The 15,418-nt window shown below is 50.8% G+C and overlaps 5 protein-coding genes across 5 annotated transcripts; 2 read left to right on the forward strand and 3 right to left on the reverse strand.

Moving 5' to 3' along the window:
• Positions 1 to 211: 211 nt before the first annotated feature.
• CGCA056_v007730 (uncharacterized protein) lies at positions 212 to 873 on the reverse strand (the record flags this gene model as incomplete). Its single annotated transcript, XM_037322978.1, has 3 exons — positions 212 to 494; positions 557 to 621; positions 667 to 873. 3 exons carry the CDS (start codon positions 871 to 873, stop codon positions 212 to 214), a joined length of 555 nt encoding a protein of 184 aa, XP_037178257.1.
• A 1,048-nt stretch (positions 874 to 1,921) lies between these two features.
• Positions 1,922 to 2,875, forward strand: CGCA056_v007731 (STIP1-like proteiny and U box-containing protein 1; the record flags this gene model as incomplete). The annotated part of the gene is made up of 3 exons (XM_037322979.1): positions 1,922 to 2,010; positions 2,099 to 2,648; positions 2,702 to 2,875. 3 exons carry the CDS (start codon positions 1,922 to 1,924, stop codon positions 2,873 to 2,875), a joined length of 813 nt encoding a protein of 270 aa, XP_037178258.1.
• Positions 2,876 to 6,489: 3,614 nt separating this feature from the next.
• Positions 6,490 to 7,765, forward strand: CGCA056_v007732 (uncharacterized protein; the record flags this gene model as incomplete). Its single annotated transcript, XM_037322980.1, has 4 exons — positions 6,490 to 6,584; positions 6,650 to 6,742; positions 6,814 to 7,214; positions 7,275 to 7,765. 4 exons carry the CDS (start codon positions 6,490 to 6,492, stop codon positions 7,763 to 7,765), a joined length of 1,080 nt encoding a protein of 359 aa, XP_037178259.1.
• A 904-nt stretch (positions 7,766 to 8,669) lies between these two features.
• On the reverse strand, positions 8,670 to 10,579 carry CGCA056_v007733 (Secreted lipase; the record flags this gene model as incomplete). Its single annotated transcript, XM_037322981.1, has 3 exons — positions 8,670 to 9,436; positions 9,502 to 10,390; positions 10,451 to 10,579. 3 exons carry the CDS (start codon positions 10,577 to 10,579, stop codon positions 8,670 to 8,672), a joined length of 1,785 nt encoding a protein of 594 aa, XP_037178260.1.
• A 1,040-nt stretch (positions 10,580 to 11,619) lies between these two features.
• On the reverse strand, positions 11,620 to 13,874 carry xptC-7 (Dehydrogenase xptC; the record flags this gene model as incomplete). Its single annotated transcript, XM_037322982.1, has 8 exons — positions 11,620 to 11,655; positions 11,715 to 12,469; positions 12,534 to 12,747; positions 12,799 to 13,046; positions 13,105 to 13,231; positions 13,288 to 13,549; positions 13,603 to 13,636; positions 13,688 to 13,874. 8 exons carry the CDS (start codon positions 13,872 to 13,874, stop codon positions 11,620 to 11,622), a joined length of 1,863 nt encoding a protein of 620 aa, XP_037178249.1.
• Between the last annotated feature and the right edge of the window lie 1,544 nt (positions 13,875 to 15,418).

The raw sequence follows: 15,418 nt of genomic DNA on the forward strand, positions 1-15,418 counted from the left end.
TATCTCAAATAAGTTCTCTCAAATGAAATCATAGAATTGCATATGCATGTAGGATCTCGCAGTAGGACTATTAGCTAAGAAGTGAAAATTTCGTAGAAATCTTCTTCCAAATCCGCCCCTCGCTAACTACTAAACGCCGATGCCGCATTGAGATGTTCCATGCCACATGCCACCTAGCCTAGCTCTGACATGGCGAACTTTCGATATCCCTTCAGTTGTCCTTGCGGGAGTATTTGAAGAAGTTGTGGATATAGGCCTTTGACATCGCGCAGTCCATAGACCCGTCTGCGGTAACCCAAGGCAGGGGACCCGAAAAATGCGTCATGTAACTATCAGAGGACTTGTCGATATCTCCATAACCCAATAAAAGTCTGCTGTTGCTAGGTTGATAGCTAAAACATTTGCACTTGACTGCCTCTGGTGCCAGTTCTCGTTCTTGGAGTTGGATGAGATCGCATGTGCAATGGCCTACCTGGAAGTGCTCAGACACGCTCCTAGAGTCACGCTATCAGTGAAATTCTGCAACTCAACCGGCAAGAGCCTAGATACGACTTACGGTTCTGAAGAGTTGCTTCCCCACATAAGCTTCTGCTCTCCAAATTCGCCAACAAAAGCTGTGCACTTTGCCAGAGGCAATGCGGCCCTTTCCCACCCCTCTCGACTTATGCAACATGCTTCTAGCACGTTATGTTGGTTGACACGAGCAGACAGACAGCGGCCCTTGAAAATGTTGAGAATTGTTTTGTTTGTTGAAGGGAGCGAGTCCATGCAACTGGCTAAGCTTTGATGGGATGCTGCAATCGAGCCAGGGTCGATTACTAGCTCAGCTCTTGCAAAAACTGCGAGAGCAGCAATGAGTATTGTCTCCAACATGGTTTTCGAATCTTGAAGTGCTTGATGTGTTTGTGGGGTTTGTTATGTGTGCCGATCTGGTTCTAACAGAGATTGCTGCTTTAAATACTTTGCTGGTTCCGACCCTGATGGATGCTGAAGTTGAGTTTTCACGCGGCTCGAGACCGAAGGGGTTCTCTTGATTATGGAACCCAACCTTTGTGTCAAGTCATGCATGATGCATTAAGTCAATTGAATTTGGACACCACGACCTTCGGGTTGAACCCTTGACTGGAACCGCGAGCCGGCGCAGGCACCGGACTGGGACCCACTCCACCGGCGCCGTCGTTGACCCACAGTCGGCAAGTCGACCGACCTTAGCCACAGCACGTGATCGGACATCATTCTACCGAGTGCGCAAGCCACTCATGTGTTTCTGAGCGGAAGATTCCAGAACGCAGCAATCACCCGCGCTTCCCGGGCGAAAGTGGGGTCGGGGGACCCCTAGAATCCAATCCGACCACGCGGAAGGACGCAGCTGTTGGCGGGGTCCCGCCTGAAGGTGTTGACCTCGTAGCAAGCACCCGGTTGCCATCCAGCAGTAGCAGCATCAGTAGTTACCAGCTTCGGTGGTTGCAGCAGCAAATACCACACCACACCTCACATAGGTTCTGACTCCACGAGGCTGAGTCGGAGCATCGGTCGGCATGCCCAATTCCTCCTGCTGGGCGTTACTTTAGTTCCCGTACCTCATACAACTTCCCGATCTCGACATCCCGATCCACCCCGCCGACCGATCGATACGCACACGCACATGCTCTGCGCTGGAGTCGAATAATCTCCGGGTTTCTCTGGCAGCAGCAGTCCTTCTTTCCCTTCTTGCTTGTTCCATGCACTGGTCTTCCCGACGACACCTGCCGACGGCCACTTAATACTGCACTTGGCCAGTCATCTTCGCACTGCATTTCGTCCTTCCAGTTCAAAGTCTGATTCGCGACTAACAATCGACGCGAACCTAGACAAATCCACCCATTGTATCAATTTTCCACGCCAGAGCGTAGGCCTCACTGCCGACAGGATAGGATTGACGATGTCGAGATCAATCCAGCTTAAGGAGGAGGGTAACCGCCACTTTCAATCAGGCGATTATGCCGGGGCAGAGGCACTGTATTCTAAGGCGTAAGCACCCCTCTCCTCCCACCTGACCCTGTCTAGCATGTCAGGCGAGCTTAGCAGAAGCAAGTTGCTAACATGGACATCGGAACAGAATCATCGCCGACCCTAAGAATCCAGCGCTGTACACGAACCGCGCCATGGCCCGTCTAAAGCTCGAAATATGGGACTCGGTCGTCTCTGATTGCGAATCTTGCCTGGGCCTTGCCCCTGATAACCTGAAAGCCCATTACTATCTGTCCCAGGCCCAGCTTGCGCTGAAGGACTACGAATCGGCCCTTACAAATGCACTACGTGCCCATCAACTGTGCGTCCAGACTGGAGATAAGTCTCTTGCGGCGATCACAGCACAAGTCCTCCGCTCGAAGAAGGAGCGGTGGGATTGGAAGGAGAGGCACCGCCTCCGCGAAGCACATCAGATGGAGAACGAGATCGTCGAGATGATGGAAAGGGAGCGCAAGCAAGCCATTGATGACGCCATGGACGACAGCGAGAAGAAGGAGATTGAGGCGGAGTGGGACAAGAAGATTGAGCTTCTGAGAATGACGTTTGAGAAGAGCCGACCGGTGGAGGAACAGAGAGGCGAGGTTCCGGATTGGGCGATTGACGACATCAGCTTCGGCATCATGGTCGACCCCGTCATCGTAAGTTTGATTGCCATTATGGATCCTCGACCATCGCTGACTGGTTTCTATAGACCAAGACTGGAAAGTCTTACGAAAGGGCTTCGATCATGGAACACCTCAGGAGGCACCCCAGCGACCCTCTGACTAGGGAACCCCTTTTGCCATCCGAGCTGAGACCCAATCTTGGACTCAGGCAGGCGTGTGAGATGTTCTTGGAAAAAAATGGCTGGGCGGTGGACTGGTAACACGAACACACAAACTTCTTCTAAAGTTTACTTTTGGTGGTACGCCTTCTTTCAAGCTTGCATAGCACGGCGTTCTGGGATTCAGCGGGATACAAGTGAGTTAGTTATAAGAACAATCTCCACAGCGAGGCCTGGAGGCATCTATTTCTAGGCACTATGAGGTTTACTCGCACACTACTGCCATCGTGATGCCAGAGAAGCAAGGTGTGTAAATACGACGCCGCAATGCCGGCATCAATAATTTATTCACGGTCCTGCAGGGACTAGGAGCTACCGCAGCCCCAGAATCGTTGACGATTGTATGGGGCCGCCACGGCCCCACCACAAACGCTCTCGCTTGTCGGCCACCCGCCCGGGGTAGGTCAAAAGTTTCTCACACAAACAGGGCGTGCGTGGCACCGTGACGTCTCTGAAACTTCCCAATCGTGAAGAAGGAAACTTCCCAAAATTAACAAAACACAAAAGATGAAACTAGATGCCAATCGCTGACGGGAATTGAGCCCGACGTGGGGGTCGAACCCACAACCTTGAGATTAAGAGTCTCACGCTCTACCGATTGAGCTAGCCGGGCGACTGAACCCAGCTTGTTTGATGGTTGGGGACGGCTAATGCGCAAGTGGACTATGAAGACAGCATGACACAGTCAAACGAGCTAGTAGGTGTGTTCAGACGCCCAGCACCTTTTTCGGCCTGCGTTAGGCTGTGGATTTCAACTTTGATGCTCTGGATATTATGTCTACCGGGGCGTTTGGATTTGCTGCTTATGCCTGGCTCCTGAAGAGTCGGGAACTGACAGAACTCAAAGCAAGCTCAGGCTCAAGCGCCAGACGAACCACCAACGTTATTCCCAGGCGCTGACTTCAGACGAACCTCTATGCTTTACAGGTTGCCGCAACCTAGCTTCCGGCAGCTTTAGCGCCCAGAACTAGGCGTCCAAGGCATGTATTCCCAACCGCTGGTTCTTTCTTTTCTTCATTGGTATGTCCTTTGATCGTAGGCCTATGACCATGATTTGTGAGGAGCTTGATTAACAGCTGATGTTGTATTGAATTTCATAAGATATTCCTCTTCAACAGCGAATATCTCAACCAAGTGAATTAGCGGCTGTCAATTTAGTGCCTGCCCGTTGGCAAATTGAATAAATCTTGTGATGTACCACTGATTTTCTCTGGACATATGCATGTTTACTCTCTCACTCGTGAAGAAGAGCCGACATTACTTACCCCCGGCCACATCGACCTTACAAAACCATGGTCGTCTCAAGACTCAACGTCCTTCTTCTTGGGATGAAATGTGACTGAAGAAACACCGCGTCGAGTAAAGTCTCCCCCAAAAGTCCAATTGATGTAACCACCGTCTCCAAAGTTGACCACTTCTCCATCATGAAACACGAGAAGACGGTAAGGGAGTGCGCCATTGCGGGGGTCGGAGTAGTGGATAATCTTGTCCTCTTCTATCGAGTTACTGTTGAAGTAGTAGTCGAGACTGTCATGGATCACTAGCACGTTGTAGCGACCCCGATGTCGTTCTCGAAAGGCGTATTCTGCAAGTCGGCCAACCCATTGGTCTCGACGAATTTTGTCATTGTCCGAGGCGCAGATGTAGGCTGGTATCTCTGTCGAAACGTTCTTTTCAGGCACCCCTTGGAGGCCAGGGGAGGTCAGAGAGATTGGCCCTCGAGGCTTCGTAGAAAAGCGCCGGGAAAGCAAAACTAATCCAATGATGATGGCAGTGCTGAACAAGAGGGACATTGGCCAACACCATCTTGCTAAGATTGAAGGCGTTTCCATTTTACTGAGTTTGAAATAGCAGTGCTGGACAAGGCTTCCCAGTCTTGCAAATTCTGCAGGAGAGACAGGATCCGACCGTCATTTGTAGTAGCCAAGGCTCCGTTTCTCGGGCTCTCGGGCTTTCGGGTACGACTTCCACAGCAAATCGAAACCGGACAAGAAGCATCTGGAACGGATACCCCCGGTTATCATCAATTTGGCGGAGACCGCCTGCAGAAGGAAGGCCTATTACATGAAGTGTCGTCCATAATACCACACCGAAACACTCTTCAAATCAGGCGCGAGGCGCCCGCATGGCATGCAAAGTTGAGGCACATAAGAGATGGAGCTTTTTTATTCGTTCGTTCTTGTCACACGTTATGAGTTGTCCATGCGCCCAAGATTCAAATGAGGAAACAATGCGGCACGTCGAGATGGTGGTGGCCTACTAGATATTGGGGGCAATTGGGTCCCTCCCCAAAAATGACATGTTGGATGCTTATATTGTCTTGGCATGCGCTGGAAGAAGGCTCTACGTTCCGATCTTTCTGACCCAAGGGCCAAAACCAAATACTTTCTAAACATTTCTGTCCCGCAACCAATCGCAACCAAACGGTGTCAGTGTCCTCCTATTTCTGGCCAAACAGCATCACAGGCACTTGGCGGGCAACCTACAAGAACGCTCAGCATTCGACACAACAACCACAAGTAACAGTATCACAGAAACACTCGTTATCAGCTGTCTAAATAGCGCATCAATGAGATGGAGGTTTTCGCATTTGTCGCAAGTGTCGGCAGCTTCGGGGAGCTTCTGCTGAAAAGTTTCAGCGCCTTACATCGTCTGCAAACACAATTATCGGAAGCGCCAGATGTGATCAGGCGCATTTCCGGGGCCATGTTTCGCCTGAAGTATGTGCTGGGTGAGATACAGGCCTTAGGTGCACCAGAAAAAGAGCTCATCAGCAAGAAGCGAGATACTGGAGTCCCCTGGGAAGACCAAACTGCCGCTGTGAAAGCTGATTTAGAGAACCTGCTGCAGGCGCTGCAAAGACTCGAAAAGGAATTCAACAAGCCCACAAAGACTTCCAAATCGATACGGGCACGATTCAAAAAGGTCTTTTCCAACCAGGATATAGAGAATTTCGAAAAGAGACTTCTTGATCATCAGTCTTCCTTCACGTTCATGCTCAGCGTTGTACAAGAGTTCGTGAACTCAACATCAGGTTTCTGCTGACTTTTGGTGACCAAAGACTAATTCTTTCGGCTTTAGGAGACGTCAGAGAGAGTTGGTCTCTGAACTGAAATCTCAAAAACATCAATTGCCGCAAGCCTCTCCCATTGGCAGTGTTTTCCTTGTACAAGACGAAGACCTGGACATCGGGCTCCGGGGTATTGTAGCCAAAGGAATCGATAACTTTCCATGCATAGAGCTCGAAGAGTCCCGAGCAAGAAGCGTCGTTAAATCCACCTCGATTCTCGCAGAGCCAAAATGGGACGCCAGTGTCGTCAAATCGGAGCCAGGTCGCGTCCAAGGTTGGGACCACAATCACAGTCTTCTGGGCAAGGTTGAATTGATAGCCCACGAACTGACATGCTGCATTTTTTCGATTCGCATTCCAATCGGGATTATTTCTGCTCGTCGTATAACATCAACCACCACATCCTGGAGAGGGAAGGCCTTTCATGAACAGAAGAGTTGGTGCCTCGATGTATTTCTTTACCCGTGCGGCTTTTGGGCCAAGTCAGTCTCCCGATTATACTTTCAGAAATCCTGCTCCGGCGAGTTCAAATTTGTACCGAAAACGTACGGTTACAACCAGGATCCAGATCTTCGTCGACACCTAAATGCTGGAAATTCTTCGGCCATTCTTGAGATGTTTGCGGGAGGGCGAGCCCACCCAACCGATATTCTTGCTCCCTCAGGAAATTCTCTTCTTCATGTAAGTATTCAGAAGAGATGAAAGAAAACGGCGATGATGACAAGAAAACAGGAGATTATTGTCAGACATGGAAGGGGCATTGACATGCTTGGGCTTTGCCGGATCATTCTAGGCTCAACTAAAGCATTTGACTTGGACTTTCTGAATCAGCGCGGAAAGTATGACGCTCACGACGAAGCCGAATTACCGGGCGCATAACGATAGGAATGGCTCACTAACGTACACTTAGAACCCCACTCATGCAGTGTTGTCAATTCATGCTAGAAAGCAGCAAATCATATGAGAGGATGCAGCCGATGGCAAATATTCTCATAGAGAATGGTGCCGATCTCTCCATTTGCGACAAAGTTGGACAGTCGTCATGTCTTCTGATGTTCCAGATGCCTCAAGGATTCGATTACTTCGATGAGGTTCTGTATAAGTTCATTGACCTCGACATGCTTCAGAACCTCCGCCCGACAGATCTGTGGCTCGTGGCGTCTTTAGCACGATCAATCCCTTCCTTTAAGAGCAAGCTCGAAGCTGAGTTCCAAGGGATACGAACACCTATCGGGATCTCATCTATTATCCGTCCCCGCATCGAACATCTGCCCGAGCTGGATCCTCAAAAGCAAGCATCATGGTCAAAGAGTGCGTCCAGCCTTGACAGAGTCACTTTTCTGAGAACAATGTGCTCTTTTGGTACCGTAGACATGATTGAGCCCTTCCTCAAATGTGGCATTGACATCAATGAAACGGAGATGTCAAATGGCAAAACATACATTCGTCATGCGGCCAGAAAAGGAAACCTGGAAGTTGTAATGGCTCTTAATCAGGCAGGAGCTAGCTTGGAGCAGGTGGAATGGGTATCTAAGAGCACCAATCTATGTGCCTCAGTTTTGGAGGATTTGCTCGAGCGCTGGGCTTTAATCACTCAACGAAAGCCTATTCCCGGCATTCAGAGATCTTCACCAGACCCAGAACTTTGGACACTGCCGTGGCTTCTGAGGCAGCCGAATCACGAGAGTCACAACGCTTTATACGCCGCAATGGGATGGGAAGCACATCTTCCTCCTGTAATCGCGCCACTCCTAGAGTATGGGTATGTTCGGAGGGATGGACAACCCGCCAAAACAGACCACGGCCAAAGGTGCGGCTCAGAGGTGGTAGATGCAACGAAGAATAGGAAACCTTACTTTTAACAGCTATTAATGCCGGCCTCGCTCTCGAATGCGAAGATTGCCTTGGTATCAGTACTGTTATATATGCCGTCGACTTAGGGGAGCTTAGGGCACTAGAGATGTTGATTGAAGCCGGGGCAGATGTGAACCGGCAATGTGGTTTCGGTATTACACCATTGGAACTGGCGACCATCAACTTGGGACTTCCACGCCCGCGGGCGAGAACTCGAAGTTTGACATACATGCATATTCTGCCCCAGGATGGGATAGGTGTCAGCCTCGACACATACCAGAAATTGTATGATTATATCGTCAGAGCACTTAAGAGAAAGGGAGTAGTCATTACGATGAGCAGTACGTACCCGGATCATGATACGGTGTTTCAAATTCTTTGCTGACCCCAGGGCCTTAGATCCAGAAAACCGGCGTAAAAGCCACTATTTATTACAAGTTTTTGCGGCAATGATCTTTCTTTCTATTGGAATTGCTGTCGGATACATTGGTGGTCATGGTTCATCTCTCGTGCACAGAGGCAGTATTCGCCGTGGCGAGTTACGAATGTAAATTCGATTGGCAAAAGATGCGAAGCGGCTGAACAGTCCTGTTGGCCCCGAAGCAACATTCTCTGTCTAAGAAGGACATGATGTAAAGGAAGTTGCCAACAACGGACCCTCACATAATGCATTGAGCTACAACTCTTGAGTCAGCTGATGTTAGATACGTACTTAGAGTTGTCGGTATCGGTGCTCCCACAGGAAAGGTTTAGCTGCTATGAGAACGACCTCTGATAACCACAGAGAAATCTGGAGAAATTCACCATGCGAGTGGCGAACAACAAAATAAGTCAAATTGATGTCTACCTTCCCACTCAGCAAAGCTAATCATCATGCAAAATCCATGAAGGGCGACTCGGTGGACATCATCCTCAGAGCTCCTCAAATATTGAAGGGAGCTTATGAATCACCACCTGCTCTTCGTTCTCAACAGTAACCTTGCCGTGTTTCAGTCCTACGATTTGCTGAGCGATATCGTTCCAGAACTCGCATCTATTCCTCGAATTCTGGTCATCGGATGTCAGACGGAACGCCGAGTGGAGAAACCCCGGGGCGCGGACTTGGAGGACACTTCGCAGCCTATCGTGGTTCCCGTCCGCCACAGGCCAGTATAATCGCGTAGTTCTTGGTAGTTTATTCGGGTCTCCATTCATAGCAAAGGATGCGAGATATGCCTTGTACCGCGTCGCTACCAGGCCCTCAAGTACTTTGGCGTAGATCTTGGCCAGCAATCTGCTCCTCAAAACCTTGGAGAGGAGACCCACAACTTGTTGGACGTTGTTTGAGAAGAGAGGGATCAAGTCGCTGGCGTGATAAGCCAGGACTCTGAAAGGGTAGGCATACTCCATCATGTATGACCTATCGGAGTAGGCATCGTAAAGGTCTCGGGTGTTGCAGGTGAAAGTAGAATCTTGAATCACCTCCTTCAAACATGTGGTGTAGTTGTCGTGATGAAAAGCCGAGCATTTATACTGTTGACGTATCTGATCTCTAATGTGCGAAAGCTTCTCCCCGGGGAACATCATGGCCAGGTAAGAGTTGAACTTTGCCTGTGAGTCCATGCCTGCGGGTATGAATGACTGGGCCTCGTTGGCGCAGTGAGAGACGACAGTGGACCAGATATTATCCCAATATTTACCTATTTTGTCAAATCAGAGTCTTTCTTCCTACAAAAAGTGACAGACTATGATCACAGAGACATACCTTGAGAAAACGCGATTGTTGGTAGAGTCCTTATCCATTTGCCATCAACAGAGGGCCCGACAGGCGCCATGCCAGTCTGCTTGACCTTGCCGAAGAACTGCTGATTTGCTTCGATCAACTTGGCCGATCTGGCGTTGCGCAAGCAGTCAATGTCGTACTTGTCTCCGCAGCCAGCCAGTCCAGAGAACATCCGGTAGGCTTTGTCGAGCGCCCCGTCTTTGGAGTTGTCCCATTGCCACTCAAATGCGGGGCTTTGAACTAGGAACGTGTTGAAGTTGGGGTCTTTCTCGCCGTCTTCGCGGATCAAATGATGCATGATAGAACCAGCACCAGCCGACTCGCCCCAGGCGCTGACGCTGTATCGGTCGCCTTGGATTTGGTGAATGTATTTCTGAACCCACTCAAAAAGGAGGGCCTGGTCATAAAGGGCGGCATTCGGCAGCCCGCTATCCTCCATGTAGGAGCCTGCGAGCCATCCGAATGCACCTAGACGATAGTTGCCAGTGATGAAAATGGTACCATATCTTGATGCCTCAAGAAGAGACTGGCCTGTGTAAAGAGGACTGAATTGATCCTTGCTGCCGAAGGCGTACGCACCACCATAGAGCCAAACGACGACGGGGAGGCGCGTGGAATCCTTGTCAAATGCTTTGACTGGTACGTAGATATCAAGGAAAAGGCAGTCCTCATCCTCGATGATGCTGGTGTCGGGTTCTTCGTAAATCAGATTTCTCCCACCAGGTGGATTTTTGAGTCCGTTCGGGTTGATCTGGATGCAACTCCGGCCGCCTCTGCTGTCTTGAATGCTGTCGTCTTCCCAGTCGGGGAATGACGGTGCCCCGAAGCGTTCTGGCTTTGCGCCAAAGCGCACGTTTCTAAACACGTATATCTGTATGAACACAGATTAGATATCACAGGTCAGACACACATAATGTCTTTCTTTGCTCACATCCGCGTCTCCTGGAAATCGTGCAGCTTCCCAAGTACCCCACGGAAGCTTCAGCTGCGGAAGGTCATGCTCGGTCTTGGCACCGACGCACAACGCTAGAACTGCGAAAGAAAGCAGAACTTTGAGCATGATGGCAAAATGTGCACCCGCGATGCGGAGTGTCTCGAAGTTTGAGGTGGTGAATTTTCCATATGGTGGTCCGAGTGAGGCTGCTCTGTGCTTGCGCAAGAAGACGTTGAGCGATGCGCGCCCCTGGCGGCTTTCTATTCAAATCGGTCAATGTAGTGAGATCCTCTCTCCAATGCGACTACCTCTACAATTTCTCACGTTCATGAAGAACAAATTCCTGGTCGGGGATTTAATTGCACAATGGTCTGATCTTACATGTCCGAGCAGCCCTGGGATCAATTGTCTTGGACGTCATTCTTCATGGAGATGTGCGGATGTTAGTCCGGTGCGGGGAAGATGAACCTTGCCGCCTTTGCATGGAATCCAGGATGCCCAAGCTTGAACGGAGGGGAAGACGGGTGTCTGATGTCTTGCATTTCAGCTGGTGCCTCGGACAGCCCCCAAGTGAGAGGCGCGCAGTGAGCCACGCAGGTAACGGTGTCCACCCAGCCTACTACATATCAAGCGAGACAAGGACCATTGGAAATGTAAGTGAAATATCCTTGATTGGGAGAACATGCACTGCGCCCGAGTACGGCGTTAGACCAGAAGAACTTTGCCATATGGCAAAGTGTCTCGAATCTTGTTTTTCTCTTTGCGTCAAAGGGAGGCTTTCGCTCGAGACAATTTGCCCAAGTTTATGCAGCGCACATATTTGAAGCACGCATATTCCGATTCTGAGAAACTCCATGCCAGTTGGTGTCTTGAGTTCTCATGATGAGATCGTGTTCCCGAAGCCATCGCCGATGATCAACAGGGTGCGTGAAGAGAAGTAATACGGCATATTTTCACCAGAATCAAATGGTTCATCTCGGGTACCACACGGACGTCCAGTCACCAAAACACTTTACTAACAGCTGTCGACGCTTTCAATACCATGAATTTGTTGCCGAGGTGAGGGCAGATTGATATGTACTTTCTATCCCTGAAGTATGACCAGAAAAGAATTGGTGCACGAACGCGCTCCATCACGTAGCTTCGTCGAGTCTCATCGAAAATATTTAGGCAGAAGTCTTGCCACGGATGATATCGGCAGCCTGCAAAGAAGTAATTGTTAGCGGGATTGAATACTAGAGAACACTGGAGCGCAACTTACTCTCTCAGCGACAGCGTAAACAGTTGTCATGATGTGGGTGGCAGGAACCAAAGGCATGATAGAGGCATCGACAACACGCAGGCCATTGACGCCGTAGACCTTCAGGTTTCCATCAACGACACCGCCCTCCTCCTTGGCGCCCATCTTGCAGGTGCCGACAGGGTGGTACAGAGTTGAAGCCTGCTGACGAATGAAGTCGCCAATGGCCTCATCGCTGGTAACGTTGGCACCGGGAACGACCTCGACGGGAGACAGCTGCTTGATGGCGGAGGTGGCAGCGAGGGTGCGAGTGAACTTAACGCCCTCGGTCAAAAGGGAGACGTCCAGAGGGTTGCGGAGGAAGCCAGCGTCGGCGACAGGGGCATCGAATGTGCTGCTGGAGGAGGCCTTAACACTGCCACGGGAGTAAGGGTGCTGAAGGCCAAGCACCATAGCACCGTCGGACCAGATAACCTCAAGAAGAGCGGAGTCAGTGGCCAGAAGACGCTCGTTGAGCACCTTCTGCTGGGCCTGGTAACCCTTCACAACCTCGGCCGGAGTACCAGTAGGAAGGAAGGTCGTGCCGTCCTGAGAGGTGGCCTGGGTGTTCAGAGTCTGGCCAGCCTGGGAGTAGGTGGACAGAGGGAGGAAAGCCAAAAAGTCGCCGGTGGGGGATGCGAAGGGGCCAGTGTGCTGGCTGTCGTACTCGGCTCGGGCGGCGGCGGCGAAGGTCTCATTGCTCGTCAGGAGGCTGCTCACGGGCAGAGTCGTGTTGACTAAATCATCATGTTAGCTTCGCCGGCTTTTTGTACGCACGCACGCTTGGAAGGGAAGTCCTACTGGTGTTAACGACAGTCAGAAGAACATGATCATGCAAGTTCTGGCCGACAGCAGGGAGATCGACAACAGTGGAAACACCAATGCTCTGGTGGAGGGCAGAGTCACCGATACCAGAGACCTGGAGGATTTGAGGGGTGTGGAAGGAACCAGCGGCAAGAATGACCTCCTTGCTAGCGGTGGCAGTCTGGACATTGGCACCCTTGCTGGCGGCGAACTGCGAATCTGTTAGTCTCAGAGAGCCCGTCAGGCAAGACAGGAGTCATACCTCCACGCCGGTCGCAGTGACTGAGTCGCCAGAACCAGTAGTCAAAACCTTGGTAACCTGTTGTCCGGTAAGAAGGTGCAGATTCTTTCTTGTGGTGAAGTTGTCGTAGTAAGCCTCTCTGGCGGAAGAACGAGTGTTTGTCGTGGGGTCCTGGTTGTGAGGGCAGAAGTAACCACCGATGGGGCTTCCATTGGCTTGATCCTTGGCAACAGTGATGCCGAGCTCCTTAACGGCATCGATCATGTACTCTGTAATATTGTAAGCTTACAAAATGACCGCAAACAGTTTCTCTCAGCAATAACGTACTGGTAGTGGGCCAGAAGAATGGAGAGTATGTGACTTGCATCAAACCGTCCTTGCCGTGAGCAGAGTCATCAACCTCGACACCCCATTCGGAGACAATATCTGCCTTGGGAGGGGTGAAGATTTCATTCTAACCAAGTTAGCCATCCCCTCCGGTCAATCGCGTAGTCGGTTAAGTTGGCACACCTTCTTGAAATACGGCAGAAGAGAGTCCCAGTTCCAGCCAGTGTTTCCAAGCGCCTCCCAACGGTCATAGTCGGATTTGGAACCTCTGTCGAAGACCATTCGGTTGAGTTTCGTTGAGCCTCCAACAACCCTTCCTTGAGGAATAGAAACGGTACGGCCTCCGAGCGCATCGTTGGCGATGTAAGTCGTGTTCCAGTCATACTTCGTTCCAATAGCGCCTCCTGCCAGACCCGGAATCTTCACAAAATCTTCTCCCGCGTCACTATAGGCTGACTGTCAGTATCGCTGTTAAGATACGAGTTATGTTCAACTAACAGTTCGCCGGCCTCAATGATCAGAACGGACACATCTGTTTCGAGTCAGTTGGTGGAACTCAGCCACATTTTCCAGATTAACGCACTCGAATCCTCGGAAAGTCGGTTGGCAACTGTCAAACCACTCGCACCGGCTCCAACGACGATGTAATCATAACTCGGCAGCAGGTTGGACTCGTTTGCGCGCTTAATACAAGGAGAGGACGGACGAGCAAGCGCTCCGTAGAGCGGCATTGCTGCCACAGCTACAGCCATCTTCACGACGAATGCCATGGTGACTGTTTTCTGCCGATTCAACTCTTAAAAGACAAAAAGGAATGAATGTTTGTGCGTATGTACAGGGGTACGACAACGAGTGAGTAGAGACGCAAAGAGTTGCAGATGTGTATCGACTCGGGACGACCCGATATGTATACGATCTGGTCCTGCCCCTGAAGTTGGGACTGGACCATCTGATAATAAACTCGACATGCGCGCTTGCAGCGGACCTACCTGCCTGTCTTGTTGATGCTGCCGCTCCTACTTGCCGACTGTCAGCTTTCTTCTCCACCAGAGTCAGGGGTTGAAAAGCACGACAAGCGAGACAAAGGCGCGCCGTAGGCCTGGGACGCCGACATATTGGTACTGAGAGAATTACGTGACATAGTGCGACGATGCCAACAGAACGGGTAAGAACGACATATTGGGTAGCACAGAGACCCGCAAGGAAGGCAAGGAGGAACCTGCAATCGGACGGGTGAAAGTCCCTTACGAACATCAGCCGAAGCTTGGTATTGGCAGTTCAGAAGGTCTTGGGGTGGCGCAATGCTGTGTTAGCGATGGCTCGGTCAGCGAAGACAACTGTAACTGCCACACGTGGTTGACAAGCCAAGTGGATTGTAAGCCGGTTTCTGGGAGTGGTCGCCCGGAGATTGCGCCTGCAGTCGACTGGGAACGATTTGCCGAAAGGCAAGGATATTGAATCATTTAGGTTCATGCTGGTTGAAACGGCGCGTTAGCCAAGAGGAAGAGCTTCGCCCCGCGATAACTCACCCACTAAGATGCTGACAAACTGTCCAGCTGAGCTCCAAGTTGCCGCGAATAGTCTTTTGAGTTCCCGTGGCCAAGACATGTAGAGTGTTACTGCATAGTACGGAATCATCGTGCACCCTCATCTGTAGTGACACATGGCGATCGAGCATCATCGCCGATAGCCAGATTTCGTCCCATCGCCGAAAAACGTCCCCTAAAAAAGGGTGCGGCATCCCAAGTACCCCGGGTCCGCGACTCATTGACAAGGAACCCCCCACTTAATCCCGGTTGCTTCCTGCATCCTGCTCCTCCACGATTTTCTCCCCAAGTCGGCACCCTGCCGGCCGGTGCGGCTGCAGTTGGTCCTCGGCCCCTCTGACAACCTACTTCTTTGGCACCATGCCACGGACAGGCTAGAAATTTCAACATTTGTCTGGTTCGCTGGATCTTGTACATTGGATAAGGTACACGAAGAACATGGAATTGGGATTTGACTTCTTTGATGGAACTACAATGGTGTCAAAAGAGCGCGCCGGCAGGCAACACGTTCAAAACAAACCACGAGCGTTGACCAAATCCCATCGCAACTCGATGCGTTTTTGATAAATTGGATTTCCGGTGTCGATCACGAAGCCGTAGCGCGCGGCTCCCGGTGTGGAGGCCAGCGCTCTGCTTGTCTTTGCAAACGTCATTGCAGGAGGCTATGTCGAAGCGTCTCAATCATGAAGTTAGCTGAAAAAGTGCTTGCTTCTCACACGGTATGTACATGATTCTTTTCGGAAACCTCGGTCCCACAAAACACCAAT

Source organism: Colletotrichum aenigma, assembly GCF_013390185.1.
Source record: "Colletotrichum aenigma strain Cg56 chromosome Unknown KSG_Cg56_contig05, whole genome shotgun sequence".
NCBI classification, from domain to species: Eukaryota; Fungi; Ascomycota; class Sordariomycetes; order Glomerellales; family Glomerellaceae; genus Colletotrichum; species Colletotrichum aenigma.